This window comes from Zonotrichia albicollis, chromosome 30, assembly GCF_047830755.1.
Source record: "Zonotrichia albicollis isolate bZonAlb1 chromosome 30, bZonAlb1.hap1, whole genome shotgun sequence".
NCBI classification, from domain to species: domain Eukaryota; kingdom Metazoa; phylum Chordata; class Aves; order Passeriformes; family Passerellidae; genus Zonotrichia; species Zonotrichia albicollis.
Genome location: NC_133848.1, coordinates 2,669,761 through 2,696,710, shown reverse-complemented (window position 1 = coordinate 2,696,710; position 26,950 = coordinate 2,669,761). Strand labels below are relative to the sequence as shown.

General features: G+C 50.6%; 1 protein-coding gene and 1 long non-coding RNA gene across 4 annotated transcripts; one reads left to right on the top strand and one right to left on the bottom strand.

Moving 5' to 3' along the window:
* Window positions 1–701: 701 nt before the first annotated feature.
* On the bottom strand, window positions 702–14,971 carry ADAR (adenosine deaminase RNA specific). 3 transcript variants are annotated; one of them, XM_014272931.3, is made up of 15 exons: window positions 14,829–14,971; window positions 11,293–12,822; window positions 9,897–10,083; window positions 9,657–9,814; window positions 9,121–9,262; window positions 8,746–8,951; window positions 8,400–8,556; window positions 6,528–6,699; window positions 5,427–5,520; window positions 3,996–4,124; window positions 3,759–3,892; window positions 3,105–3,287; window positions 2,559–2,671; window positions 2,003–2,130; window positions 702–1,324 (listed from the first exon to the last, which is right to left on the bottom strand). In XM_014272931.3, exons 1-15 carry the CDS (start codon window positions 14,912–14,914, stop codon window positions 1,084–1,086), a joined length of 3,660 nt encoding a protein of 1,219 aa, XP_014128406.2. In that variant the 5' UTR covers window positions 14,915–14,971; the 3' UTR covers window positions 702–1,083. The 3 variants fall into 3 exon arrangements, with proteins under 3 accessions (XP_014128406.2, XP_074385701.1, XP_005495371.2); XM_074529600.1 differs by having other exon boundaries at window positions 9,657–9,805; XM_005495314.4 differs by lacking the exon at window positions 14,829–14,971 and adding an exon at window positions 13,965–14,120.
* A 185-nt stretch (window positions 14,972–15,156) lies between these two features.
* Window positions 15,157–19,846, top strand: LOC113460302 (uncharacterized). The gene is made up of 3 exons (XR_003382116.2): window positions 15,157–15,592; window positions 16,694–16,814; window positions 17,486–19,846. It is a non-coding gene; the product is annotated as an uncharacterized LOC113460302 (long non-coding RNA).
* Window positions 19,847–26,950: the final 7,104 nt, after the last annotated feature.

The following is a 26,950-nucleotide window of genomic DNA, read 5'->3' as shown; positions in this document are numbered from 1 at the left end:
TGTGCTGTGGAGAGCCACAGCCAGAGCTGGGGTCCTGCTCCCAGCCTTGGGCTCCTCACTTTGGGCTGTACTTCCATGCTAAGAGGTCTTTGGTCTCTGTCTGATGTGAAACAGAGAGCTCTCATCCCAGCAAAGGCAGCATCTGCCTTGTACAGGGAAATGGGCTGCTTCAACAACACCCAATAAACTTGCTGTTGATGGCAGCAGCACTGCTACTTCTTCCACCAGCAGCTCTGGCAGTGGTTCAGCTCAGACAGACACAGGACAGGGCCTGCAGGCAGCACTGGGGCCCTGAGACAGGAGGCAGGACACCCCATCCTGTCCCAGAGCTCGCAGTGAGGGAAGGAGCTGGGAGGGCCCTGCCCCAGCATTTCAGAGTCCGGCCCTCACGGGCTCAGCTCTGCCCAATGAGCCCTGTGCTTGAGGTAAAAGGCTCAATTCCAAACTCCACCTGGCTCTTTTCATCATTCAGCAAACACTAACTCATCTCTGTCCCTCTCCAAACCCCACCACAGCCCCCTCTTCACCTCAGCAGGAATTAGCACACCCACGGCCAACAATGCTGAAACCTTCTTCTTTGTTATTAACGCAGAATGTCATGCTGGTCCTATGACTGCACATTGCAGAGGTCAGTCCCATGTCCCAGCTTGGCTGGGCTGCCAGTCATCTTCCAACAGAGACACAGAAAAACACTCAAACAGCCTGAGCTTTTCTTTTTTTTTAATCTCAAAGGAGAAAATTTGCCTCAAAACCTGCCAGAGGGATTTGCAGTACATGGTCCAAAGGTTTCAAGCTCACAGTCTTGAAAATTCCTCTGGTTTCTCGTGCCTTCTTTAAAAAACAATAAACGGGGAGGACAAAACTATAAAAAAGCAAATGGGGACTGAGCCTGCCCTTGCTTTAAAAAACAGGAGAATCATTTACATGCACATTTTAAAAACACAGGCTCTGAGTGACAGTGACAAGGCAGCCAGGCCTACGAGGAAACCACTGCACAGTCCTGAATCCACTCCAAAAATGTGGTGAAAGGAGGATGAGCACAGCCTGTGCACATTCACCCCCCAGTCCTTGCAGAATGCTTCCTTACACATCAAGGACAGAGAAATTTTCTTCCTCTTGGGGTTTGCGGATCCAGCTGCCGTAGCCCAGCTCTTCCAGCGTGCTGAAGAAGCTCTGCTTGGCTGCCTGGTAAGCTGTGGCTGCCTCCTTGGCATCTGAGTACACAGAGAAACCCTGCAGGTCTTTGCGGTTGTTCTTTGCACAGAGCTGCTGGAACAGGGTGAACATTTTCTTCTTGGACACACGAGACACCTCCAGCTTCACACTGGGAAGGAAGACAGTGACAGCAATGAGGGACAGGACATAGAGAAGAGCCAAGAGAAGCAGGGGCTCAGGGAAAATCCCATGATGGAGGAGCTCTGGGCTTGGCAGGGCTCAGTGGTAGGGTCCAGGCAAGGCAACATTTTGTTTTCCTTCAGGAGTGCTGGCTTATGTCTGTTTAAAATCCCTCTATCCAACCCTCCCCATGTGTAGGGTGTTGCCCCATTTCTCTTCACAGAGAAAAGCAAGGCACAATTCTTCCCAAGAATATTTCTGGGTTTCCCATTCTCTGAACCTCAGAGAAAGGAAAAACAAATCTTATTTGCTTTGCCTGTGTTTGTGCAAAAGTAGAATGCAATATGGAGGTTGTTTACCCAAAGTGATGGTGTTTTGTTTTCTTGGCCTATCAGGGATAGGGGTGTGTGTGTGTTGGGAGATGCTGTGCAGTTGAGTGCTTGGCAGATTCAGTTAGATGTAATGTAATATAGCATACAATAATATAGTATAAAAAAGTAATTAATTAGCCTTCTGATAAGACAGAGTCAGATGCATCTCCTTGGGGGCAAAAATATCCACTATACAGGGTGCTGTAACAGTGCAGAGTGTACTCCCCAGCTCAGAGCTGCCCCCCTTCCCCCAGGCAGTGCCAGGAAAAGGCAGTGTCAGGAAAGGCTCCTCTTACCCATCTACTTTCCCTTTGGTGCCATCCAAGATTTCCACTTCGCCTTCATCAGCAAGACACCAGTTCACTGATGACTCCTTGGTCTTGCCCGTCTGCCTTGCAGAGTCGTACACGCTGACTCGCCCAACCTGCACAAAAAGGAAGCTTAGCCTGGTCCTGCTGCCTCAGTCTCTTGCCCCTTTCATCCCTCACAGTTTTAGCTCATCCCAAACTTTCCAGAGCCACAAGGAAAAGGTTCTCACTGAGTTGAAGGCTAGAGAGGCACTTTAGTGTCCTTTTTTCCAGCCTAAGACATTGCCAGTAACCCCCAAACTGTGCAGTGACACAAAGAGGGCAGGTTCTTGGGGTTGTCCTGTGTAGGGCCAGGAGCTAGAACTCATGAGACATTGTGGTTGCCTTCCAACTCAGAAAATCTCTTGATTATGTGATTCTGTGCTTCTGGTCACTAATTCTTGCCCCTGGTTGGAGGGCTGCTGCACAATGACCCTCCCTGCAGAGCACCTCAGGGACCCCCAAAGGCACAGGCAAAGATGAAGAAGTGCCACAGCTGCAGTACCTCAGGGTGGTTGATGTGATATGGAGGCTGGAGCTTTTCCTTCAGAGTGCTCCCATCCCTCTCCATACGGCAGCAGATGGCACGGGTCAAGTGACCCTGGCTGTACAGGTAACCTGTGCAGACAGAGGTGAAGGTGTGAGGAAATGGGATGGCACAGTGATGGACTGGCCAAACCCCAAAAACACTTTGCACCACTGCTCACAGGCTCCTGAAAGCCCAGAGCATGTGGATCAGCACAGCTATGTGTATGCTGGGTGCGTAAGACAATGGTCTTCACACTGCAACACTTCTCACTCAAGACACAAACATGCAGTTTTTGTCCCACTCTCCTAGATCACATGTGCCTCCTAAAAATCCAGAACTTTGCAGAGACACTGACCATACCCACAGCCTAAAATCCATAGATTCCCTTTGCACTTTCAAACAGCTCTGCCAAGAAAGACATTTCAGTCTGTTACTCCTACACCCTCCACAAACCAACTTTGCCATCAGACGAGCTGTTCACTGCAGCCTTGTTTTACCCTGAGAGGACAGAGGGTTTCTCACCAAGTGTCAGAGAGTGGAGATAAACTGGCTCCAGGAAGTGTGACAGCAATGCCCCTTGCAAGCCCAGAACATTCCAGCGTAAGATTTTGTCACTGCAGGACATGGTCCGTAAGCGCTCCCCGTGCTGGATCCCGTCCCACGTGGGCACAATGTCACTTGACTCCACAGGAATGGTGCCTTCCCCTGCACCAGAGAAGAAAAAAGCTTTTCTGTGTAGTGTCAGATAGTCAATAAATCAAAACCCCATCAGCAACTGCTTGGGAAACTTCTGGATGCACAGAGTTTGACACCAGGTTCAGGGAACAATCTGGCATTCAGTATTGGGTACTGATGAGTAATTTTCAACATGGCTGAAGCAGAATAGAACTTTGCTTGAAAGGCAGGACACAGACACAGATCTGAGCTTTGCATCAAACTTCACAAAGCATGGCAGTGCAATAGGCAGGGCTGGGAAGGGGAAAGGGACTCTCTCTAAAGCCTTCCTGGGAAGGGGAAAGGGATTCTCTCTAAAGCCTTCCATCTACCTCTCCTGGTTCCTGAATGCTTCAAATCCCACAACAGCACACAGAGAGGGGTAAGGAAGCTCTGGAGCACCAGAAAGGCTCCAGAAGAGGACTGAAGCCACGCCATGGTGCAGGGAGTGACTGCACTCACCGTTTTCCACCTTGGTCCGCAGCTTGCCTTGCTTGAGGTTCTCAAAGAGAGGCTGATGTTGAGTATGTCCCATTTCATTTGGCTGATCACTGCAGGATTTATCAAAGAGTGCTCCATCCCCACATGGTGCTGTGCTAGAAAAAAAACCCTCCTGGTTAGCCCTGACTGTAAAGGAAACAGCCAGGGCCAGGGGCATGACAGTGCTGCTGACACCAGTCATTCAGCCCCCTCACCAACCTGACATAGAGGTGGAAGGTAACACTGCTCTTTATTTTGAGTTTCTGTCCTCCTGCTTGCTCAAAAATGCTCTCTTCTGCAGAGGAAGGATTAGATGGGTCATACTTCATCAGCTCACTGTAAAGAAACCTGAAAAAAAGAAAACACCATCCTGTCAAAAGGCTGCTCTGCTTCTCAGACAACAAGTGCTTCAACTGACAGGCAGGGTCCCACATCACCCATTCCTGCCACATGGAAGAGCAGACACCAGGAGCTGTGGCTCAAGATGCCTGGCAAGCCAGCAATGCTTGATGCACAAAAAGGGCAAAAAATCCAGCAGATTTTCTGCCATGCAGAGGACAAGCAGTAGAAAAGCAGGATCCTGTCCAGGTGCTGCTCTCACGCATCTGATCCCAGTGTGAAGAAGACTTCAAGGTTGTTAACCAGCACCTTTAGTCAGCAGCAAGTTTGCATTAAAAGTAAACAACCCTGGAGGCAGCTGAATTCAAGTGGTATTAGAAGGAGCCCATGATCTGTTCACACTAATGGGTTTTTTATGGCTGATTCTGGCCAGGGAAAACCCTGAGGTCTCCAGCATTGTGTCAAGGACTAAAGAAAAACTGCAGCCTCCCAGACAGTCCTTGAGCAGAGCCTGTGCAGGGACTGATTGTGCAAGGAGAGGCAGAGTTCACTCTGCTGTGCCAGAGCAGCCACTGCTGTCAAGATTAACAGCTGAAAACAGACAATAAGCAAGATGCAATCCTGATTCATCACTTCCCAGGGACCTGCCCTCAACACTTTCCCTTGCTCAGGAATGCAGAGCACAATGGCAGCACACAAAGGCTTGGAGGAAGCAGCTGATGTTTTGCTCATAACTGAAGGACAGATGTTAACCAAGCAGTCCAGCTTCATCTCATTTTAGGTTTCAAAAACTAAAAAGTGCCACAGTGAATGTAGGAGGGGAAGAGGAAGAAAAGAATTGTGTAGTTTAGTTGTGTAGAAAGGGGAAAACCCTTTCCAGCTTCTGAAAAACACGTTAATTATCAAAGCAAACATATGCAGTATGTTTTCATGAATCCTTCTACTGAAAGGCCAGGAGAGCAAGCCTGCAGTGGCTTGGTGTGGCAGGAGCTGTCCCCAGGCTGGAGAGCCCCTGTACATCAGCCCAGCAGCTTCAGCAGGAGCCTTAACATTGAATACATCAGATGCAGCCCTTGGGCTCCTGGCAAGCCTCCCATTCAGTTCTTATTTGGGCATCATTCAGGTATGGCCCCTTCTTACCAGAAATAACTTCCCTCTATTCAACAACACGAGTGAACAGTGTCTGAGGATCACAGCATCCCTCAGCACAGCAAAAATCAAGGGGTGTGTTTCAGCTACACCCCTCCAGAATGGGAGAGCAGCTCCTGGCAGGCCCCTCTCCTTTTCCTTTTGAGTTTCCCCTTTTCTCACCTCACAAAGCCTCTTCGAGAAATGATTTCTGCATGACAGTCATTCACTGTCTCCCCCTTCAAGCTCAGCTCTTCTCCTTTCACACAGCGATTACCTGAAACAATCAAACAAAGAATTAAATACTAGGGCAGGTATCAAAGTCAAGATGGCTTCAGAGACAGAGGGAGGAATTCTTATTTCTTTGGATTCTCGAGCAGCAGCACCAGCATGAGCACTCTGCCTATTAAATCACTATCACAAGCAGTTAAATGTCACCACATTTCTCTTCACAGAGAAAAGCAAGGCACAATTCTTCCCAAGAATATTTCTGAGATTCACTTTCTCTGAACCTCAGAGAAAGGAAAAACAATTCTTATCTTATTTGCTGTGCCTGTGTTGTGCCAAAGTAGAATGCAATATGGAGACTGTCTCCCCAGAGTGATGGTGTTTTGTTTTCTTGGCCTATCAGGGCCAAGCATGTGTGTGTGTGTGTGTGTGTGAGGACTGTGGGCTGCGTCACAAGACTCTGTGCAGTTGTGTGCAGAATTGAGTGCTTGGTAGATTCAGTTTAGATGCAATGTAATATAATGTAATGTAGTATAATAAAGTAATTAATTAACCTTCTGACTAGACTGAATCCTTCTCATCATTCTCTCCCCTTGTTGGGGATTTCCTGCAAATTCTATAGTTAAGAAAATAAAGGGATGCCACTTAAGGACAGACAGACTTAAACTGCCATGAGTTTTGGGGGACTCTACCTTCCTGAGGGTTTTTCAGCCCATCACTCCAGGTAGAAGCCTGGCAGCAAAGCAGGGAGGGAAATAAGGTACATGCAGCTGGGAGAAACCAGGGGATTGTGAGCTCTGGCACATAAGGAACCCATGCTCTGCTGCACAGAGCAGGACACAGCAATGCAAGCAAAGATTAAGAGCAATATAGCTGCAGGCACATTTGCTTTGTTCTCTTTCTCTCTAACCAGATCACTCATGACACCATGTGAGCCCCGGGAACATTCTGTACCCTCTCTGAGGCTGCCTAGAGCAACAGCCACTCCTGAACCATGGCTGACAGGGAAACCCAGCATGAAGGGAGCTCAGAGTGTGCTGAAGAAGCTGCTCATACCTGTTCCAATGCTGACCACCACTCCCAGGCCCTGATCTCCTCTCCTCATGATGATGGCAGCCAGGATCTTGCGGCCCAGCAGGCTGTGCTGGAGGCGAGCAGTGAGCGAGTTGAAGCGCTGGTGGCTCAGCATGGCCAGCTGATCGTGCAGGGTGCTGCCACTCACAGGGAGCTGGGATGGGACAACAGCACAGGACATGAGCAGGTCACACCACACAGCTCAAGTGTCACTGGGGGATTTTATGAAAAATCCCTTCACCAGGATTGCTTCTCCTGGAAACCCTCAGCTTCTCCATGGTTTGCTCCTCTGGAATGTGATTTGGAGAGTTGTTTACCCAGCATGTGTCAGGACTCTGGTCAGTCCCAGGTTTTTATCATCATTCTTTTCTAGACTTCTGATGTCTCCTTTCTCTTTCTTTAGTATCATTTTAGTATATAATTTTCATTTACTATCATATCTCATATACTAATAAATCAGCCTTCTGAGAACTTGGAGTCAATCCTCATCTCTCACCTCATCCTGGAGACCCTCACAGCAACTTGGTGACCACACTCAAGGGTAAGCTAACACTCTTTAGCACAGCTTTGTAGAAATGTGCTCCTTGATGAAGGAGTGACAAAATTATCTTTTGTCTCCTTAAAAAGGAAATAAGCCCAGAAGTTTAACTCTTCATTTAGGTGAAAAAGACACCTCAGAGGAGCTGGGGGACTTCAAACTTAAGGATAGCTGATTGGACAGAAGCCAAAAAGTCCCACCTAGGCAATTTACTAGAAAAAGAAGAGAATAAAGAAACCAATTGCTTTTATGAGGTGTTTTACTAGGGGCAGGAGGGCCTCTTGCACCTGGATTGGTTTTTCTTTGTAAAGAGTTTTGTTATTTTGGTTTTTAATAAAACTCTTTTGTTTCCAGCACTGCCACAGAAGCCATTTTGCTGATTTTATGCCTTTTAAAGTAGCTGAGCTATCTTGGTGTGAAATAGATCTCCAAGAGCTTACAGGAAACTCCTGTTTCACAGCTTTCCAAGCAGAAGGCACAGAAAATCCTGAGCTTTGGGCAGTGCTGTGTCAAGGGGTGGGTGAAGTTCTTTTAGTTATTTCTGGGAAAATCTCATCCAAGGTTTTGAGCTCTGCTTTAGCCACATCAGAGACAGCAACAAGCTATACAGGCTGAGGAATGGCCTCCTGAGAATGCCAGGGAAAACCCTGAGCAAGAAGGAACAAAACCAACCCGCCTATGTGCAGAGACTCAGCCAAGGAAATCCGTTCTGGCTTTGGAGGAATTGCTCCTCTGGCTGCCTGTGAGGAGAGTGCACAGTCATTCCAGCACAGACCAAGCCATCTCCTCCAGCACTGCTGACTGACAAATCCTCCCTGATGGCTTTGCTATTTAGAGCCCCAGCTGCTGTGCCCAGTTGTGCTGCCTGGAATGAGGCTTTTCAGAGCTCACAACACTCTATGTGTGATTTATATCAGCCCAAGTTTGGGACAGCCATCCTGACATAACCAGGGCTTTGTGTTTAACTGATGTGTGAATTTGAGCTGACACACAATTTTTAATGCAGTACAAAGAAATAACAAAAAAGTAATATAATTTTTAAAAAGCATGTTCCTACCCTACCACAGGAACTCATTTTAGTAGCTTGTGGAAGAATCTGATAATAATTTAGCCCTAAAGCAGAGGCCTGTAGGACAGAAGGGTATTTCTGCACCCTGAGGAAACATTTAACCCACTTCAGGAAAACCACATCAGGTTATGAACAGCTGCAGAGAACAAAGGGATCACAGCTGATTTTGAAAGCATTTTTTGGTTGGACTGAGAGGAGGGGGATAGGCAGGCCTATCACACAAGCCCAGCTTTGGCAGAAGATTCACCTCAGTGATGCTCATCCCTTCCATGCGCTCGGTCTTCTCTGATTCCCCAATGAGGACTCTGAGAGCTGCATCAGCTGCCTCCTGCTTGCCCTGCTTCTTGCTGTGTGCAGTCACAGCTGGGAACCAGCGGCCTCCAACCTTTGCCTGATACACAAACCTACAAAGAAACCAAGAAACCTGTGAATTTCAGTTTGGTTTTTACATTTCTCAAAGTGGAGAGAGGAGTGAATCAGAAGGACAAGATTTGGCAGAGGCAGCAGCTAGCCCTGTTGCCATCTCAAAAGGCAGCAGCTACTTTGAGCCTTCTGCAGCACAAAATTTCCTTCAGCCAGATGCTGCTACTTACTTGGGGTCATGGGGAGGTCCTGACTGGTCAATGAGTTTGAACTCTGCAGCAAACCCGTTGGAACGGGCGTATTCCAGCAGGCCACTGACAGGATTGACATTCAGATATTTGATGAGCTCCCCAACACCCTTTGTTTTCACCACTTTGGATTCATCTGGAGCAGCAATATTGTGCATGGACTGGTCACTGAGGGGCTTCACAACAGGCTAGAGTAGAGTTAGACATGAGAAGACTGTTTAACACTGAGCAGCTGCATTTAGTGCAGGAAACCTCAGCCCCACATGACCTTGTGGGGTGAAATCCAGCAGAATAGGAAATATAAGGGGGGGACACCCAATTCCAAACACTTGAATCTTATAAAAAAGCTCTTTATACCTGTTCAGGCAAGACATGGGGTACAGACTCTCCAGAAAGAATCTTCACAGCAACTTCTGCTGCCATTTGCTTTGCTCCCTTCTTGCTGTTTCCTACCACAGCAGGGAAAATTTGGTCACCCATTTTCACACAGTAGCTGAACCTGACAGGATATTATAGTACATGAAAAGTGTTAACCATAGGTGTCTCAATCTGATTATTATCCCCATGTCCCACTTCCAGATAAATCCTTCTGGGTTATCTCCAACTAAAATCTACTGTGATGGCCTTAAACACTTCCAGTAGAGCACATCCAGGAAGGGGACAGGACTGGAACCCCCTCCTGCTCTGGTAGAAGAAGCAGCATCCTTTCTCTGAGAAAGGGCATTGCTCTGGGTCTCCTTCTGGAACTAGATATCATGCCCAGAATCCTTGGCTAAGAGAAGCACTCAGCTAGGTCAGTAACAAATCCAGCAATGTGGGCAGCAAGCTGAAGGGGAAGGACAGTAAAGAAAACGTTTCCACCCTCCCTCAATGCTGACAAGAATATGCCATACCTAGGATCATGAGGTGGGCCTTCCTGAGAGAGCAGCTGGAATTCAATGATGTTCCCTGATTTTTGACCATACTCCATTAATATGCTGATAGGGTGCTTCCCAGGAAGCAGATTGAGGGGAGCTGCTGCAGATGACAGCTCTGGCTCCAGCTGCAAAGGCTACAGCAGGAAGATGGAGGAAATCAGTGTCAGACTCAATGGTGTTTGAGCAGCCTCACAAAGTAAAGAAAACAGGACTCACCAGGTCTGGTTCTGAGCTGTTGGAGGGTAATGGCTCCTCACATTTAATTCCACCTTGCCTTCCATTCTCCACTTCACTCATCAGGACCCTCATGGCATTAGCTGCTGCCTCCTGCTTGGCCAATTTTTTGCTCCCTGCTTCTGCTGGAGGGAATCGGCGGCCGTTGATCACGACCTGGAACTTAAACCTTTGAAAGAGAAAACCAAAGGGGCACAGTGAGAAGCAGAAGTGTGGTCTGCTCCAACAGCAGGCTGCTCTTGGAATTTAGAGAAGAAACAGCCAGCTCCCAGCTGGGAGAGTAAATCCAGGCTGCCATGAGCAGAAGACAAAAATACCAAGGCTTATTACATCATTACATTTGTAGAGCTGTTCACAACAGAGGAGCAGCTCCACATTTTGTTCTGAAGAACAGGATGAATTGTTGTGTTCCACCACAGGTGCCTGGAGCAGGTAATGGCTGTGGGCAGACAGCAGCTCTGTGGTGGCTCCTGGCCAGGAATAAGAAAGCTCAAAAGCAGCCTGCACTGTTTTATTTGCACCTGGTCATTCAGCGGTCACTCCTGCCTCTGGCATTCTCTTTGAAAGGTGCTGCCTCACATAAACCTCCTGCCTCTGACACTTCTGCCTCCCCCATTCCTGTGACCTCTAACAAACAAGTTGATCTTCCATCCTCCAGCCCTGGAAATCTTCCAAGGAGAGTAGGTCAAACCAGATCTGGAGAGGGATTATGGTGCTGAATACATTCAGATCCTTTCTTAAAAAAAAAAAAAACAACAAACCAAAATAACAACACCCTGGGACTCCATCTTTAGAAATTAGGCCAATTTTCCTGTCTAGCAGATCTATTGACATATTCCAGTGTGGCACATATGGAGATTTTCTTGGTGTTGCTTATGCTCAGTAACAGCCACGATTCTGCAAGGGACTCCAGAGACTGACTTAGCCAACTGCAGTGTCATGCCACATGCTCAGCCCAGAGTACTGGCTCTGACCTGCTACAACACAGAAATGTACACAGTGGGGCCACCTTGCTTAACTTTGTTCTGGGCTCCCTTTACACCATTTCCAGGTGAGAGCATCTTGAGAGGCACCTTAGAAACACCAGTTTCCCCTATATGGTCAAACTGAAGGTAACTAATTGAGATGGGACCTACTGAAGAAATTAATCCCATCTTTTCTGCTCAGAATGAGGAAAGCCAAGACTGGGTTACCTAGGGTTAAATTTTAGCTTTGCTTTATTTTTTTAAGTTGATGCAAGGAATCAATTAGGCTAATCTTTCTGAAATAAAAGAAACATTAACAGCAGGCCCCTTCAGGACAGTTGAGTGGGTGAACTCAGTTAAAGTCAAATCATTTAATGGAAAAAGAGCTCAGGAAAGGCAGGACATTTTCTTACCGTGGCTCATGAGAGGGTCCATTCTGCTCCAGCATGATGAAATCACAGTGTTGGTATGTATACTGGGAATATTCTGTAAGGCCACTCACTGGGTTCTTCTCCTGACAAGCCATCAGTTTCTCTACAGGTGTACATGGCAAAGCAGTTTCAAACTGGGCAGCATAACTGGGGGAAGACTGAGAATTCATGATGCCTTCTGACTTATCAGGCTGCTTGCTGATTGCATTCAGATTATCCGGGATATCATCTGTGGTCCATGTGCTGTTTTCTGAGTTATCATAATTATTCAAACTGGAGAAGTCAGGCTTAGTGTCCTCAGATGCATCTGCTTCTGTGTCACTGACATTGCCCTGACCAGCCTGCCCCAAAGGCTGCTGCCCATTTTCTGCACTTTCTTCTTCTTCTTCTTTTACCGCTGCTGGTGAAGCTGCAGTCACCTCTGGAGGACGTGGTGGGACAAAGGAAGAGGGAAGACCTGACTCAGGAGGTGTGGCATCTGCCATCTGCATTATTGTGCTGGCCTTCATCCTCATCTGCATCCTCTCACGTTTCCTGTCTGTCAGGGACCACCGTGGTGGAGTTGCATTCTGCTTGTGGACATCCCCCAGCTTTTCCAGAGCACTAAGAAATGCATTAACATCCTTGGCTCTGGAAAACCCAATGTTCTTGGCAAGATTGAGAGCTGTTGTTTCCGCCACACTGTACAAGTAGTTGCAGATTTTCTCCTTTGTCTCAGCCATCTCTGTGTCTCCCAAGCCAAACGCGCTCCGCTCTCCCCCTCTGCTCTCACAATTTGCTGGATCTGTGCAGGTGGCACTGTGGTCAGTGGGGCTTCTATCTCTCCCTGAACCAGGGCTGGCAACCCTCCACAGTGGTGGTGTCTCTCCCTCTTTGTGCAACTTCCCTTCTTTGAGGAGTTTATACAAAACACGGTTGACCTCTTTCTTTTGAGTTCTAAGTTTACGTGCCAGCTCATGAGCCGTGCAAGTCCTCCCCTCCCCGAGCTGCCTGAAAACACTCAGAATTTCTCCTTCATAGTTCTGCCCAGCAAGAGACAGTCTCTGAAAATTCAGCCTCACAGCGTCAGACTCTCTCCGGGAGCTCTCCTGCCGATGGTGCTGCGGAGGGCAGTAGCGAGGCACAGTCCCAAGCCGCGGATGTTGGCTGGAGAAGAAGCTACGGCCGGCAGCGCTGGGCTGACCTCTGCCTGCAGGAGCCGGTGCCGCAGCTCGCCCGCCTCTGGTGCGCCACTCCTTGTGTGATCCCTGTCCCTGCAACACAGAGACTTCAGCGTCCTGCTCTGCTAGGAAGCGCTGGCGTAAAAAGCTTTCCTGGTTAGTTTCTTGTAGGGTACGAGGGTGGTTAAAAGGACCTCGGTTAGTGCTGGGGTAGTGGTGCCTCGGCTGGGTGAGACAGGAGCCTCTGCCTCGCCCAGCGCCTCTGCTCATAGCGCACTGCTGGGACACGCGGGGGAGCCAGGCTGCTGCTGAGCCGGGACAGGAGCCGCCACTCACTCCGCACTCTCCCGCCCTGAGGAGAGAAAACACAGCGGCTCAGAACACCTTTTCACAAAGACAGCATTCCAGAAATGCAGTTTAAACAGCTTCCCGCCAACTGAGGCACTTCAAGCATCTTCTCACTCGTCAATTGTTTTTGTTTACTTTTCTAGGAGTCTAAATTAGTCCTGTAAAACCACAAACGGCAAACTCTGACTGCTCAGCAGCTCTAATCAATCCCAAGAAGCAGCTTTGCCACTGTTCCTCTCAGGCTTGATTCCAGCACGGGGCTGGGTGGCCTCAGGACGCACTCCTGAAACACAGCAAGCTCCACTGCCCTGCCTCCAGGGAGAGGAGAATCTCAGACCTACTTTGCAACCTGAGAAATGGGGGCATGAGGAGGTAAAGGAGAACAAGGAGCTGGAGCAACTTGCATGGTCACACAGAACAGAGCTGCAACAGGCTCACAATTATTTTGAGATTCATGGCCAAAACAGCCTGAAATGCCAAGTGTCTTTTCCTCCCTGGACATTATGTGACCTGTAGAGGCAAAACATCACACAACAGGGGAATGAAAGTGATAAGATGCAGAGAAATTGGATAGGTGTGCAGCTGGCAATGGTACAAGTTTTTTTCCATTATAGCCCAAATTTCACTCTATCACACAAAGTTGTGCTGCCTCCCCGGGGTACAGGGGTAAGACTAAACTAATAATATTCTTTTTAAAAGTAAGGAATCCAGCCCAGCATATTGTAATTTTCTGATAATGCTTGCTGCAAAACTGAGAGGATAAAGACACGGAACATGATACACATACTGCCAGGTCCACATCCCGCCTTCTCCTCCTTGACCTCCTTACGGCATCTCTCGTCACAAAGATCAGATTTTCAGATGCAAGTCTCATCTTCATAAAGCTCCCCATCTTCACCAAACACCTCAAGGTCAACTTAAATGTAATTTCCATTAAACAACTGCACTCGGCTGCCTTTACCGGGATTTATTTTTACAACAAACACGGGGAAGGCAGAGTGAAGAGGGACAAGTCTCCACCTCCCCGGGAGTCCCACTGCTGCCCCCTGCTCAGTGACCCCGTTTTACAAGCGCTCCCTGAGCCAAGGGCAGGGCAAAGACAGGATGAGGACTTAAAAAAAAAAACAAAACCAAAACCGCTCTTACCTCAGTCTCATCCGCACGCCAAATTATTTTATGAGAAAATAGAGGGGAAAAAAAAGAAAGGCCGAGCCGCAGAAGCGGCACCGGGACAGCGCTAAGATGGCTGCAAGCTCCGTTTCAGTTTCGTTTCCCGCAGCAGCCGCTCCGCTCCGCCCCGCCCAGGGAGCTCGCAGCGGGGGCCGGCCGGGTTTGGGGCTTTCCCAGCCGGGCTCTGGGCTTCGGCAGCGATCAGCAGGGTCCGTACCGACGGCGGGAAGGGGAACCGGGCAGGGCAGCTCCTTCCGCCGGTCCCTGTGGCGCTGCAGCCCCGCCGCTCAGGAGCTGCCGCCGGGACGGGGTCCCGGTCCGCGGGCTGAGGGAGGGGCTGCGGGAGCACCTGCCCGGGGAACGCTTGCCCCCTTCAGCTACACCCCAAAGGCCACCCGGGTACCGCGGCAGGACGGCTGCTGCCTGCACCCGTGTCAAACCCCGTTCCCCGGCACCCACGGCGGGAGTGGCGGCACCGGACGAGGCCCCCGAGCCCGGAGGGTGGGCTGGGAGACAGGGCGGCGAGCACTAAAAGCCGGGAGTCGAGGCTTTTATTTATATCCGCCCTGTGGAAGCCGGTCCCGACAGGGACCTTGGGGAGCCCGGACACGGTCACACCGCGGGGCTGCCTGCGCTGGAGACCGCACCACGGCCTGTGCGGCCCGGGCCCCCGGTGCCACCGGGACCGGTGGCCGCTGCGAGACACGGGGGCCCGGAGGGACACACGCAGGCCCGTGGGGGCCCGAACCCCGCCCGCGGCCACTGCAGGACACACAGGCTCGGAAATACCCACGGGGACCGGACCCGGCCCGCGGCCGCCCCCTCCCCACGCCCCGGTACCTTGCCGCCGCCGCCGCCGCTGCCGGCGCCCGCTGATGACGCAAGCGAGCCTCATGCGCCTGCGCAGTGAGCCGCGCGGCAGCCATCTTTCCCTAGGTCCCAGCGCGGCCATGTTTGGTGAGGCCAGTGCTCGGATGTGCCGGTGCTGCGGGCCCGGCGGGGCTCGGCTTAGTTATGCCTCTCCTGGAGAGGCAGCACTACCGTCCAGTCCCCCGGCTGAAAGGCAGCGCCGCTCCGGCTGTGCCGCGGGGAGCGGTGGCTTGAGGCGCTGCTGCCCGTGCGGCTCACATGGCGTTCCCCCTGCCCGGCCCGCGCATGCGCTCGGAGCGCCGCCGAACATCCCGGTCCCCCCCGGCCCCGCCGTGCCCTCAGGGCTGGGGGGCTTCTCCCCTCCTCCCTGCGCCCCCGTGGCCCCTGGGACACCCATTTCCTATGGGCTCTGTGTCTGTGGTGGGGCTCCCTTCTCCCTTGGAGCTTCCTTATCCCCTGTGCCCCTCACTGAGGTCTTTCCCGCGGGGCTCCTTTTTCACCTCAGGCTTCCTGTGGGACGCCCCTCACCCCCATTCTAATCCATTATTTTAGTGCCGGAGGTGTAGCAGGTCACATCCCACCCTGTCCGAGGTTCTTTCTAGGCAAACGGACACGTGGTGACACAAATGGACACAGGGACACAAATGGACACGTTCCCCTCCGTGATCCCAAAGCAGGCGCAGCCCCGCTGCCGGTGGATCCTCCCTTTCCCGGGCAGTCACCATCCGGACCGTGTGAGTTATAAAATTATAAAACCACCGGCAGAGAACAGATTGTTCCTGCCTGCTGCTGCACAGCGCTGTGAAATGACAGCCGGGTGCCATTTACCGGCGGGCACCGGGATCCGAGCGGGCACTGCCCCGGCACCGCCGTTCCAGCTGTCAGCAGCCCCTGTTGGGCGGTGGGCACTGTGGCATTTATACCTGTGGGTGTGGATCATAACCAAAAGGCTTGGTGTGGAAACTCAGGATATTCCTCTGGCTGCTCTGGAGGACTCGAGACCCTGGCAGGGGGCTCAGAGACCTTGGCACGGAGTCAGACACCTGTGCCTTTGATTTTAACCCATGGAAACAATTACCAACTTTGTGTGAGGAGTTACAAGCCACAAAGGTTTGAATAGAATGATAGTGAATTTACCACAGGGTGGAAAAGTAGAATTTTAGGGTTTTTTAGAATGGGGGTTCTATAGGTAAGATGGAGGAATGTGGGCGTGTCCAGCCTTTCTCCTTCTTGTCCTCCATCTTATGCTGTCATGGTGACACTTTTGGATTGGTTTAGAGTAGAAACACACTGTCTAACATAGGTGATAGGTATCGGGAAATTATTGTAAATAATGCACATTTAGTACATTTTAGTATAAAAAGCTAACACCACCTCTGGGGTGATCAGTGTGCCACAGACTGACTTGCTAGACAGAACTCGGTGGGTCAGAGAAAGAATGTTATAGATAAGAAAAAAAAAACTACCTTAGAAAGCAGAACTGAAAAGCTCGTCTTCTTCTTCAGTCTTGGGGCTGGGGAAAAGAGACTTTCTAACACCTCAGGGTCATCTTGACACCAGAGACCTCATCAGCTTGGGAGCTGAGCTGTTAGATAGAGCAGCCCTGGGGGGTCAGGTTCTTTTTCCAGCCAACAAGTGGCAGGACAAGAGGAAATGGCCTCAGGCTGCACAGGGCAGGTTTAGATCAGATGTTAGGGGATGTTTCTTCAGGAAGAGGCATTGGTGGATCAAAAATGGACTGGATGTGGCACCTGGGGATATGGATTAGTGGTGGCCTTGGCAGTGATGGGGAATCAATAGCTGGATTGATTCCTGTAAAATCTGTGATTTTACAGGGCTTTTCCAACCTCAGCAAATCTGCAATTCTATAATTCTGCTGCTGTGGTACAACCAGTGAGCAGCTATCACATGCAGGACCATCCTCTGTGAGTGCCCAGACCCTCTTCTGCTTGAGTGGTGAGTATGGAGGGAGCCAGGAGGGATGGCCATGGCTTCTGGGTGAATTTTAGGGGCTCATCTTCCTACATTTGTCCATGAATGGGCAAAACATACCAAGACAAGCTCCTCAGAGCACCCTGTGTGTCCCAGTGGAGTGGCAGCTGGATGTTCCTTTAGGTGGGGACCATAACCCACCGTGGGCTCTTCCCTGCAGCTTTCAAAGGCATTTCAATGAACCTGGAGTAGTGACAGGGTGCAGAAATGGTGAGTCAGAGCCCAGAATTGCCAGGCTCAGCTGCTGCTCGTGTTCAGTGAAGATTGTGGATTGTTCAGGGTTTGGGGATTTCTTTTTTTTCAGATTATTTCTGGATTTAGAGATTTTGGGGCTTCTGTGTCATAGTGTGGTTTTGGTGAGGAGTTTTTTTTCCTGTAATGTAGAGACTCCTTGCCTAAAGAAGAGCTCCTCACACTCACTGAAGCTGTCACATCTGTTCCTGGAGGGTCTGGGAGCACAAAGGTTCCTCCCTGGGATGAGGCTGGTGGCAAACACAGGGGTCACAGTGCACATCAGCAGTGTCTCCCCTCCACTCCACTGAACAGCACACAGAGCACACAACTACCCACTCCTCAATCTGTTCTTTTTTTTCTTTTTTTCCACCCTCCTTTAATTGCTGGTGATCCCTCCCAAGCTTTGCTCCAGGCTCAGTGATGTGATTCATCTTGGCTGCTGTGGAGATGGAATGGGAAGGTTCCAGCACTGACAGAGCTGCTCATGAAATCCTGTGCTGCTGGCATTGTTGGGCCGTGTATCCTTTAGAATTGCAACACCCTAAACCCGACAAACAGGCACTTCATCCACACCAGCTCCTTCTCCTTTCTCCTTCTTTATGGAAAATTGGCAGGCTCCCAACCTGTTTCCATAGGAACGGGCTGGGAGAGCAGGAGACCTCCAGCTGCTGAAGTCCCAGCCTTAACACGGCCATGGCATCTGCTTGGCCGTGACAGGAGCTCCTGCAGCCTCTGGAGACTGCAGGCATGGGGAAAACACTCATTTTGTGTTGGAGATAAGGAGCTGATAAGCAGCTTACCCGAGGCTGCCTGGCTGATTTCGGTGCAGGCTGGAAAAAGCTCCATTATTTGCTCTTGGATGCTGAGTCTCATCCTGCTCCCCTGCTTCTTTGGGGGCTGCCCCAAACCTCCCACGTTCCCCAGGCTGAGCAGAGGCTTCCCCGCAGGATGGCAGCATTTCACTAAAGCTCCAGCATCAGCTGGAGATGCCTCAGGTGTCTGCTAGGATTTGCTTCCCTCTTATGAAATGAAAAAGAGAGGAAATAAATTGTGGCACAGCTCCCCCGCCTGACTTTCTGCTCGGGTGCCAGTTACCAGCTCAGGCTATTGTTCTGCAGAGTTTCATTTTAAGCTCCTTTATTAGACACTCTAAAATATCACTTCCTTGCTCTTGCAAACAGCCTGTTCCTGCAGGAGAGATTTGTGCTTCTTAGTCAGCTGCTGGTGCTTTCCAAGGGAAGGCAGCCCTGGGAGTCGTGGTTTATCACCTGCTCTGCTGCTGTTTGATCCCCTCTCTGCCCCAGGGCCGGGCTGTGCTCTCACACTGCTGCTAAGAGGTGCAATTAGGGTTTGGCCTCCTTGCAGAAGCTCCCATCAAACACTCCAAGCTCCTCATATGAGAAGAGAGGAGCTGGGCTGAGCTGGTTCCCACGTCCTTCTAAGTGCTGCACTTTCTCCAGTCTGTCTGCACATGCACAGCTGGGAACTGCCATGGAAAATCTTCCTAACCCTACAGCATCAGTTCCCCTAGGAGGGAAAAAATGCTTTATTCCTTCCAGTGGATTTTTATGGAGCAGGTAATACATGGGAGGTTCTGCCCCATTCTGAGCCCGTGGCCCTGGTATGAGCACCAGAGCAAGGAGCTGCTTCCAGAAAGGTCCTTTATCCCTGTTTGCTCTTTATTGCTCCCAACAAACAGGTTCCCAGCTGGGGAAGCAGCAGAGCTCTCCAGGGAATTGCACAAACCCTCACCTTGCTGCTCAGCCAAAGAGCAAACCTGAGCTTTGCTACAGCCCCAGCAGCTGCCATGCCTGTGGTTCCAAATCCTCAGGGGGGGATTACTCACCCTGAGAGCTCCCAGTGAGGATCAGAGGGGAAAGGGGGGGTCCTGGCACCTCTGTCTGTGTGGCACTCACCCACCTGAGGCAGCAGTGTGCCCCAGGGGTGGGCAGCACGCTGCCGGGGAGGCCAGCAGGGAGGGAAAGGCAGCTGGGCCTGGCACATCTGCAGCAGGAGGAGGCAGCAACGCTGACTCCCACGGCAGCTGCAGGGGTGGGAAGCAGCACAGGTTTTATTCTGTCTGGTACAAAAGGTACCCTTGAAAAAAGGCAGAAGGCAGGCTGAGGCTCAGGCACCACATGCTACATGAGCACGACCTCCTCTTTGAGTTCTTGGATGCTCATGTGAAAAATGTGTATTTTATGATTGGCTTTTCTCAAATATTCAAATGAATATTAGATGAGTTGTGTTAGAAAGTAATGCTGTTTTAATTCTCTTAAGTAGAGTGCTAAATATAGTTTTAGGTTATAAAAAATGTTAAAATAGAAACTGTGCTATGTAGGATAGTTTCTCTAAAGAAAGGACTTGCAGCGAAATAGCAGCCACAGGACACCTCAATCTTTCAGAGAAAGAGAATTTATTGCCCCATTATCAGAAGAAACGAACTTCCCACCTCGAAGGCACTGTCAAGATTCAGAGGAAGAAGTTGATGATGACCAGGCAGAATCCTGTGTTTGAATGGAATTTATGCATCGTGTATGAGGTGTATGAATATGCAACAGGCTGTTGCTTTTAAGGGTTAATCCTCTGTTAACGGGGGTCCTTTTTCAGGCTGGTGCTGCCCAGAAAGGGGTACCTGGAAGTCCATAACTCTTTGTCTCTATTCTCTCATATTGTCCTAATTCAAATTGTCCAAATTATTATTACTCTAATTGTATTACTATTTTTACAACCATTTAATTACTATTTTATTTACTATTTTATTTTATTACTATTTTATTTACTATTTTAAAATTTTAAAAACAGTTGGTTGGCATTTTTCACGCTCAGGGGCTCTTTTTGTGTGGTTTTAGAGTCATCACAGCACGTGTGGCCAAATCTCCCCTGGAATGGTCTCCCTCCCAGTGCTGTGATGGCCAGGGGCTCCTTCAGCTTGGGAAGGAGCTGTGGAGGACTGGCTGCCCAAGTGTCAGTGTCTCTTTGGCATGGCTCCGTGGTCAGCCTGTCCCTTACAGAGGTGTTGGCCAAAGAATTGCTGCAGAGGTCAGGTGGGATCCTAGACAGACCATGAAGCTCCCAGCTTGTTCTTAGAGGGGGATTAGTGAGGAGAAGGGGGTTCCTTTCACTGCTCTGAGCACATCTGATGCAGATGTTTCCAGAGAGTCAATCAGCTGAATTAATGAATCCTTCCTAAAGCCAGAATTCAAAGATGTTCCTAGTACACGTCAGCTGACATGGCATTAATACTCCCTTCTGTGACCTTTACATCACCATCCAAGCCCAGGCTCCCCTTTTTGCCCTTTCATATTTAATATTAAATCTGATTTAGCTGCAAGGGGGCTTTATCATGTGCTCAGACAAGTCAAAGGGATTTCACAGTCCATACCGGAGGCAGAGCCATGGGTGGGAAAAGCATTGCCCTGAGGAGAAAAGCCCTGAGCTGAGGGTAAAAGCATCACATGCACTGAGGACAGAGCTCTCCACCACTGCTCCCTTGGCACTCAGCACCACTCCTGTGCCTGATTTTTACCTGTGTTGCTTGAGGTACTTGCTGACCCCCCCTTTTTCTTGAAGCTCAGTGCTCAGCAAACTCCAGAGCTGCCCAAGGCAGCAGCTGCTCCTCTCCTCTCCTCTCCTCTCCTCTCCTCTCCTCTCCTCTCCTCTCCTCTCCTCTCCTCTCCTCTCCTCTCCTCTCCTCTCCTCTCCTCTCCTCTCCTCTCCTCTCCTCTCCTCTCCTCTCCTCTCCTCTCCTCTCCTCTCCTCTCCTCTCCTCTCCTCTCCTCTCCTCTCCTCTCCTCTCCTCTCCTCTCCTCTCCTCTCCTCTCCTCTCCTCTCCTCTCCTCTCCTCTCCTCTCCTCTCCTCTCCTCTCCTCTCCTCTCCTCTCCTCTCCTCTCCTCTCCTCTCCTCTCCTCTCCTCTCCTCTCCTCTCCTCTCCTCTCCTCTCCTCTCCTCTCCTCTCCTCTCCTCTCCTCTCCTCTCCTCTCCTCTCCTCTCCTCTCCTCTCCTCTCCTCTCTCCTCATGATTTATGTGCTGTTGAGCACAGAGAGATTCTAAAGGACCAGCTCCCAGGGAAAAGCCTGGCACAGCTGGATCTCCAAAGAACTTCCTTGCATGTAGGACTCCTTTGTGCCTCCCATGAGATCCCATTACACCTCTTCCACTGCTTTTTCTTTAATTGCTGCAGATGATTTTTTTTTTTTTTCATGCAGCACAAACTGACTGCTGATGGAGTCAGTGCCATGTGCTGCTGGAGACACAGGAGGCTTGAGTGGAGGGAGTAATGGATGGCAGAGGAGATGCCAGCTGCAGATCACAGGGACATGCACAGCACTGTCATTGGCTGGCTTGCACAGATTTCCTCCCAAACAGCATTTTTTTAATCTAAAAGAATGCAAGAAACTGGAACATGTCTTGCTTCATTCATGGCTTCCCTGGAGGCAGCAGCAGCATGTTAAGGAAAAAAGAGAAGGAGGAGGAAAAAATAGTCAGAAGCACCAGGTGGCTGAATATCTTGCAGCCTAATTGATTCCTCTTTAATTAGAACAAAACCTGTTGCACTCAAGCAGCATTCAGTGCCAGCTTTGGAGAAAGCAGCATCTTCCCTGGCCCTGTACCAGCACAGCTTGGCATGGAGGGAGAGAGGAACCTCAGGGAACCATGTGGAGCTGACAGTGCCTCTTCCACACCTGGGAATTCAGGCAAACTCCAGCTCCTACAACTTTCTTCGAGGCAGCAGGAGCAGGATGAAGGAGAGCCAAGCGTGTCAGTGTCTGCTGCACACTGAGCTGCAGCAAGGGACTTGGCTGGGGTGAACTGAGACTTCACAGGGATGTCTGTGCCTGTGCCTGACCTCACTTGGGAACTGCTCACCACTTCTCCCACAAATCCAGTTATTTTTAAAATGGGAAAGAGCTCGGCTTCATTTGCAGTGAAATGATTTCTGTGCTTTTTGACTCTTCAGTTTTGGATGGATGTTCAAAACCTTGCCTGTGTTGGGGACCTGCAGGGCTGTGTCCAGCTCTGGGGCCCCAACATGAGGACATGGAGCTGCTGGAGAGGTTCCAGAGGAAGCCATGAAGATGCTTCCATGGCTGGAGCACTGGAGCTGGGCTGGGAGAGCCTGGAGAATTGAAGCTTCCAAAGAGACCTCGGAGCTCCCTCCAGAAACTAAAGGAGCTCCAGGAGAGTTGGAAAGGGACTTTGGTCAAAGGTCTGGAGTACAGGACAAGGGGAATGACTTCCCACTGCCAGAGGGCAGGGTTAGATGGGATATTGGGAAGGAATTCTTGGCTGTGAGGGTGGTGAGGCCCTGGCAGAGGCTGCCCAGAGCAGCTGTGGCTGCCCCATCCCTGGCAGTGTCCAAGGCCACTTAGACTTGGACTAGTGGAAGGTGTCCCTGCCCATGGCAGGGGGTGGGACAAGATGAGTTTTAAGGTCTCTCCCAGCTCAAACCAGTCTGTGATTCCATGAAAACAGGCTCTGCACTGCCTGGTACAGATTAACTGGCAATGTCAAACCTTGTCCCCTGCAGCACCCACCTGGTCACATCTCAAATGCTTTTGGCAATGCCACCTTATGGTTTTAATTCTTTGGTCCTTGTGACATGTGCAAGGGCTTCCCCTGGTGCAGGGTGGCTGTGGGGGCTCTGCTGTCCCCTCCCAGCTTCTCCCCAGCACACCCAGGAGTTGGATTCTTCTCCTGGGTTGCTAGTTCTATTGAAATGTCATAGAGGATGAAGTGACAGCTTCACCTGTCTGTGGGTTTTGTAGCAAAGCCCCCAGCACCAACTGCCTTGGGATGGCTGCTGTTGTTCCAGCACAGCGACTGCTCCCCAGCAGAAAACCCCAAAATAATAATTTGAGTAGCAAAGTGTCATTTTATAGCCTATCCCTGCTGAAAAACCTTTCTTATGGTGGGAGCACCAGCCCAGCAACCCCTGGGGAACTGAGATGGCTTCTTCCATCTGTTTAACATGTAAAGGGGCACAGATGCTGTTAAGTCTGGCCTGGCCTCTCATCAGGCAGCTCCATCCTTTGCAGGTGCTCTCAGGAATTGCAGGCAGAGAAGAGGAAGCTGAAATGCAAATGCTGTGAGCAGGAAGCTGAGAAGGGAAAAAGCATCCTCCCAGCCCCTGCATGGAATCCCAGCCGTGCTCTCCTCACTGGGCAGGGGAGCTGGCACTGCCGCAGGCTCCAGCAGTGAACTGATCCTGTTGGAATAGTCTGTAGCAAGAACTGGAGCAGCTCTGTGTGGGTTTATGAGGGCTCAGGAGCAGTTTTTGTGATGCCAGGCTGTTTAGCTGATGTTACCCACTCTGATCTGGCTGCAGACCTCACACCACTGCTGGTAATGGACAATAATCAATGAATCCCTCTGTGCCAGTAGTACCAAGGCTGGGGAGGTGAATTAGCAGCACAGAGCCTCAATTTTACCTTGGAACAGGAGCAGCACATCCAAGATGGAAATAGCTCCAGGACAGGTCCCCACCTCATTTTATCTCTGCAGCAAGTGCAGAAGAGGCTTTCCTGAATTATTTTCTTCCTGCTTTCAGGAGCTGGGCACCAGACCTGCATTGCCCAGCTGGAATCCACCTCTCCTGCTCACTCCCCACCCACCCCATCCCCTGGGAAGCAAAAGCCTCTCTGCAGGGAGTGACTCCCAGCTCCTGACTGGGGAAATGCCAGCACTTAGAGACCTTAGCTCAGCACAGAACACTTGCCTGCCTGCAAAGGCAAAGCCTGATCCAAAGCCCCTGTTCCCTGCCTGGCCCTCCCTCACCCCCAGGAGCTGCTTCCCACATCTGCTCACTCCCAGCAGGCAGATGCTGATTCAAAGCTGTGCCCTGTGGAGCCAGTTTGCTGGGATTTTCCTCTGCCTTGTGGAAGGCCAGTAGTTCCCCACTGTTTTTAAAAATTCTATCTATAACAGTAAGGAACTGTTTAACAAAACAACAGCATTTTTTTATATTTTTTTCCCTCCTTTTTTTCCCCCTTTTTTTTTCAGAATGCACTTCCCCTCCTGTCACTGCACATTCCAGCACTGATGCAGGCACATTGCACTGGGCTGGGTAAAGGTGCCCAGACCTTCACACCAACAGCATCCTCCTCCTCCTCCCTCTCACCCCTGGGACTGAGAAAGCAAAGGGCAGACACAGGGAAGTGGAGATCCACCCTATGGCCATTATTACCTTTCTGTTCAGAGAAACTTTAATCCTGGGCCATTATTTAAAACAGATTTCATGCTTCACATAAAGATTAACATATTCTGCCTTGCCTTCATGGGCAGTATCAGAACTAGAGCTGCCTTTGTACAGCAGGGCTCTGCTGCTCTAAGCCATTAATCCTGGAAATGAAGCTCCAAGGGTTTAATCACCTATCAGAGAGCCCCCTGGGCTGCTGGAGGTATTTTTAGGATTTAGACGTATTAGCTCAAAACTATAAAAGCCTGATTTATTGATTAATCACAGTTCAACTGCTGCACATCACCCTCCTCCTCTGCTGGCTCCACCACACCATGTTTAGCTGGGGGAGTTGTTTCTGTTGCCATCCTCCCAGCCTGAATATGAGGATGGAATTTGGGGTGCCATCTTCAGAGTGAGCTGAAGCCAGCAGTGCTCAGAGTGGAAAGAGTCCAGCTTCCCCTTATCTCAACCAATGCATTCACTTTGGGAAAGTTATTTGTGTGCTCTTTCCACCCCAGACAACTTTTATCCTTGTTTCTTTAGAGGTGAAGGATGACCTGGAGGGAGCAGCCCAGCTCTGATGTTTGAGCAGAGTTGGGTGAGCATGAGGAGCCTCAGTGCAGAGCCAGAGGAAAAATCATCTGCCATTCCACCAGCCTCCTCCACTCCTTTCTTGAGCCACAGCCCAAGAACAGGGGAACCAAAAATCCTTTTGGAAAGCCCCTCATCACTCCCATACAACAAAGCATCTGGGGGTTCCCCCTGGTTTTGCAAAGTGCCCAGCAGCTCCTGGCATGGGGAGTCCAGAGATGTGACCCCTCTGCACAAGGGAACAGGGATTTATTCCCTTCCCTGGGGGATTCCCAGACTGTGCAGACAGACCCTGAGGAGCACCAAGCTGCTTCCTGGGGATGAACAGGACAGCTCAGCACTGCCCCATTGCTGGGCTCAGAGTGGAAAGAGTCCAGTTTCCCCTTATCTGAACCAATGCATTCAATTTGTGACAGTTATTTGTGTATTCTTTGCACCCCAGACAACTTTTATCCTTGTTTTTTTAGAGGTGAGGGATGAACTGGAGGGAGCAGCCCAGCTCTGAAGTTTGAGCAGGGTTGGGTGAGCATGAGGAGCCTCAGTGCAGAGCCAGGGGAAAATCATCTGCCATGTCACCAACTTCCCACACTCCTCTCTTGAGCAACAGCCCATGAACATGGGAACCAAAAATCCTTTTGGGGACCAGGAGTCTGGAAAACCCCTCATCACTTCCATACAACAAAGCATCTGGGGGTTCCCCCTGGTTTTACAAAGTGCCCAACAGCTCTTGGTTGGCATGGGGAGTCCAGAGATGTGACCCCTGCCTCAGCTTCCCTCTGCACAAGGGAACAGGGATTTATTCCCTTCCCTGGGGGATTCCCAGACTGTGCAGACAGACCCTGAGGAGCACCAAGCTGCTTCCTGGGGATGAACAGGACAGCTCAGCACTGCTGAGGGCAATCCCTGCACCCAGCACAACCCTTGTTTCACTTTGGCAAGGGGTCCCTGGGTCAGAAATACCTCCAACATCACTCCAGGGGCAGAAAGGAAAGAACTTTTCCAGCTTGCAGAACAGAGGCTCTGAGGCACTGGTGGCTGTACGTATAGATCATATATTTGTGTGTGTAACTCTGCACACAGAGCTGCATCCTTACACACCCGCACAGGTAAATACTTCTAGATAGTGACCTCTTCAGATTAAAGTCCAAGGCACTTTTTACAGTGAACAGGTTAAAGCCATAGTTTAAAACATGCCTGTTTCTGGGTACAGCTCGGGTTTATGGCAATGCTGTGGGGATGGGCTGTTGTCACACGGGCCAGCCCCCACTCCTGTCCTCCAGCTGAGAGACCGGCCCTGAGGGAGGAAGGTAAAGCCCAGGACTGGATCCTGACCACAGAGAACATGCAAGCAGCTCCCACTGGAAGGTGCATGGGCAGTGCTGAGACCCCAGTGGGGGGAAGAACACTTTGGGTGGAAGAAGGAGCAGAGCTGCGTGCTCTGAGCACCAGGGCCCCCAGCCAAGAGCACCCACTTGGGCAGGTGGTTCTGGAGCCCTGCCTGGTGCCTTGTGGGGCTCTGAGGTGGCTCATCCCATAGGGAAATAACTAATGCCATGGAGAAAAAGCTTTGGAAGCTTTTTCTCTCTCCTGCAAAATCCCCTCTCTACAACCTTGGACCCTTTGGATACCTTTTAGGAGGGCGCTTGGAGTTAGGTGAGAAGAAGCTCAGAGCAGAGCCTGGCAGCAGAATCTCCCCAAACTGCTGAGCAATCACCACCATTGCCCCCCAGCAAACATACCTGGTGGCCAAGGCACAGGGCTCTGGGCTGCCTGGGAGGTGCTGGGCAGGAGAAGCCCAAGGGAGAGGACCAGGAGTCCCCTGGCAGCAGCAGAGGCTCAGCCCTGGCCTCTGAGAAGAAGAACCAACCTCTTTCCTCCATCAGAGCTGGTTTCTGCAGGGAGATTTCAGGTCTGGGGTCCAGCAAGGAGCATCCAGACCTCATGGCAGCTCATTGCTGCTGGGGCTCTGCTGGGATGGACTGGCCTGGAATGGTGAGACCAGCACAGCTCTACAGTGGCAGCATGGCAGTGACTGCAGCTCTGAGAAGTGCAGGGACTTCTGGTCTTTCTCTGGACAAAAGCAGCAGGAATTT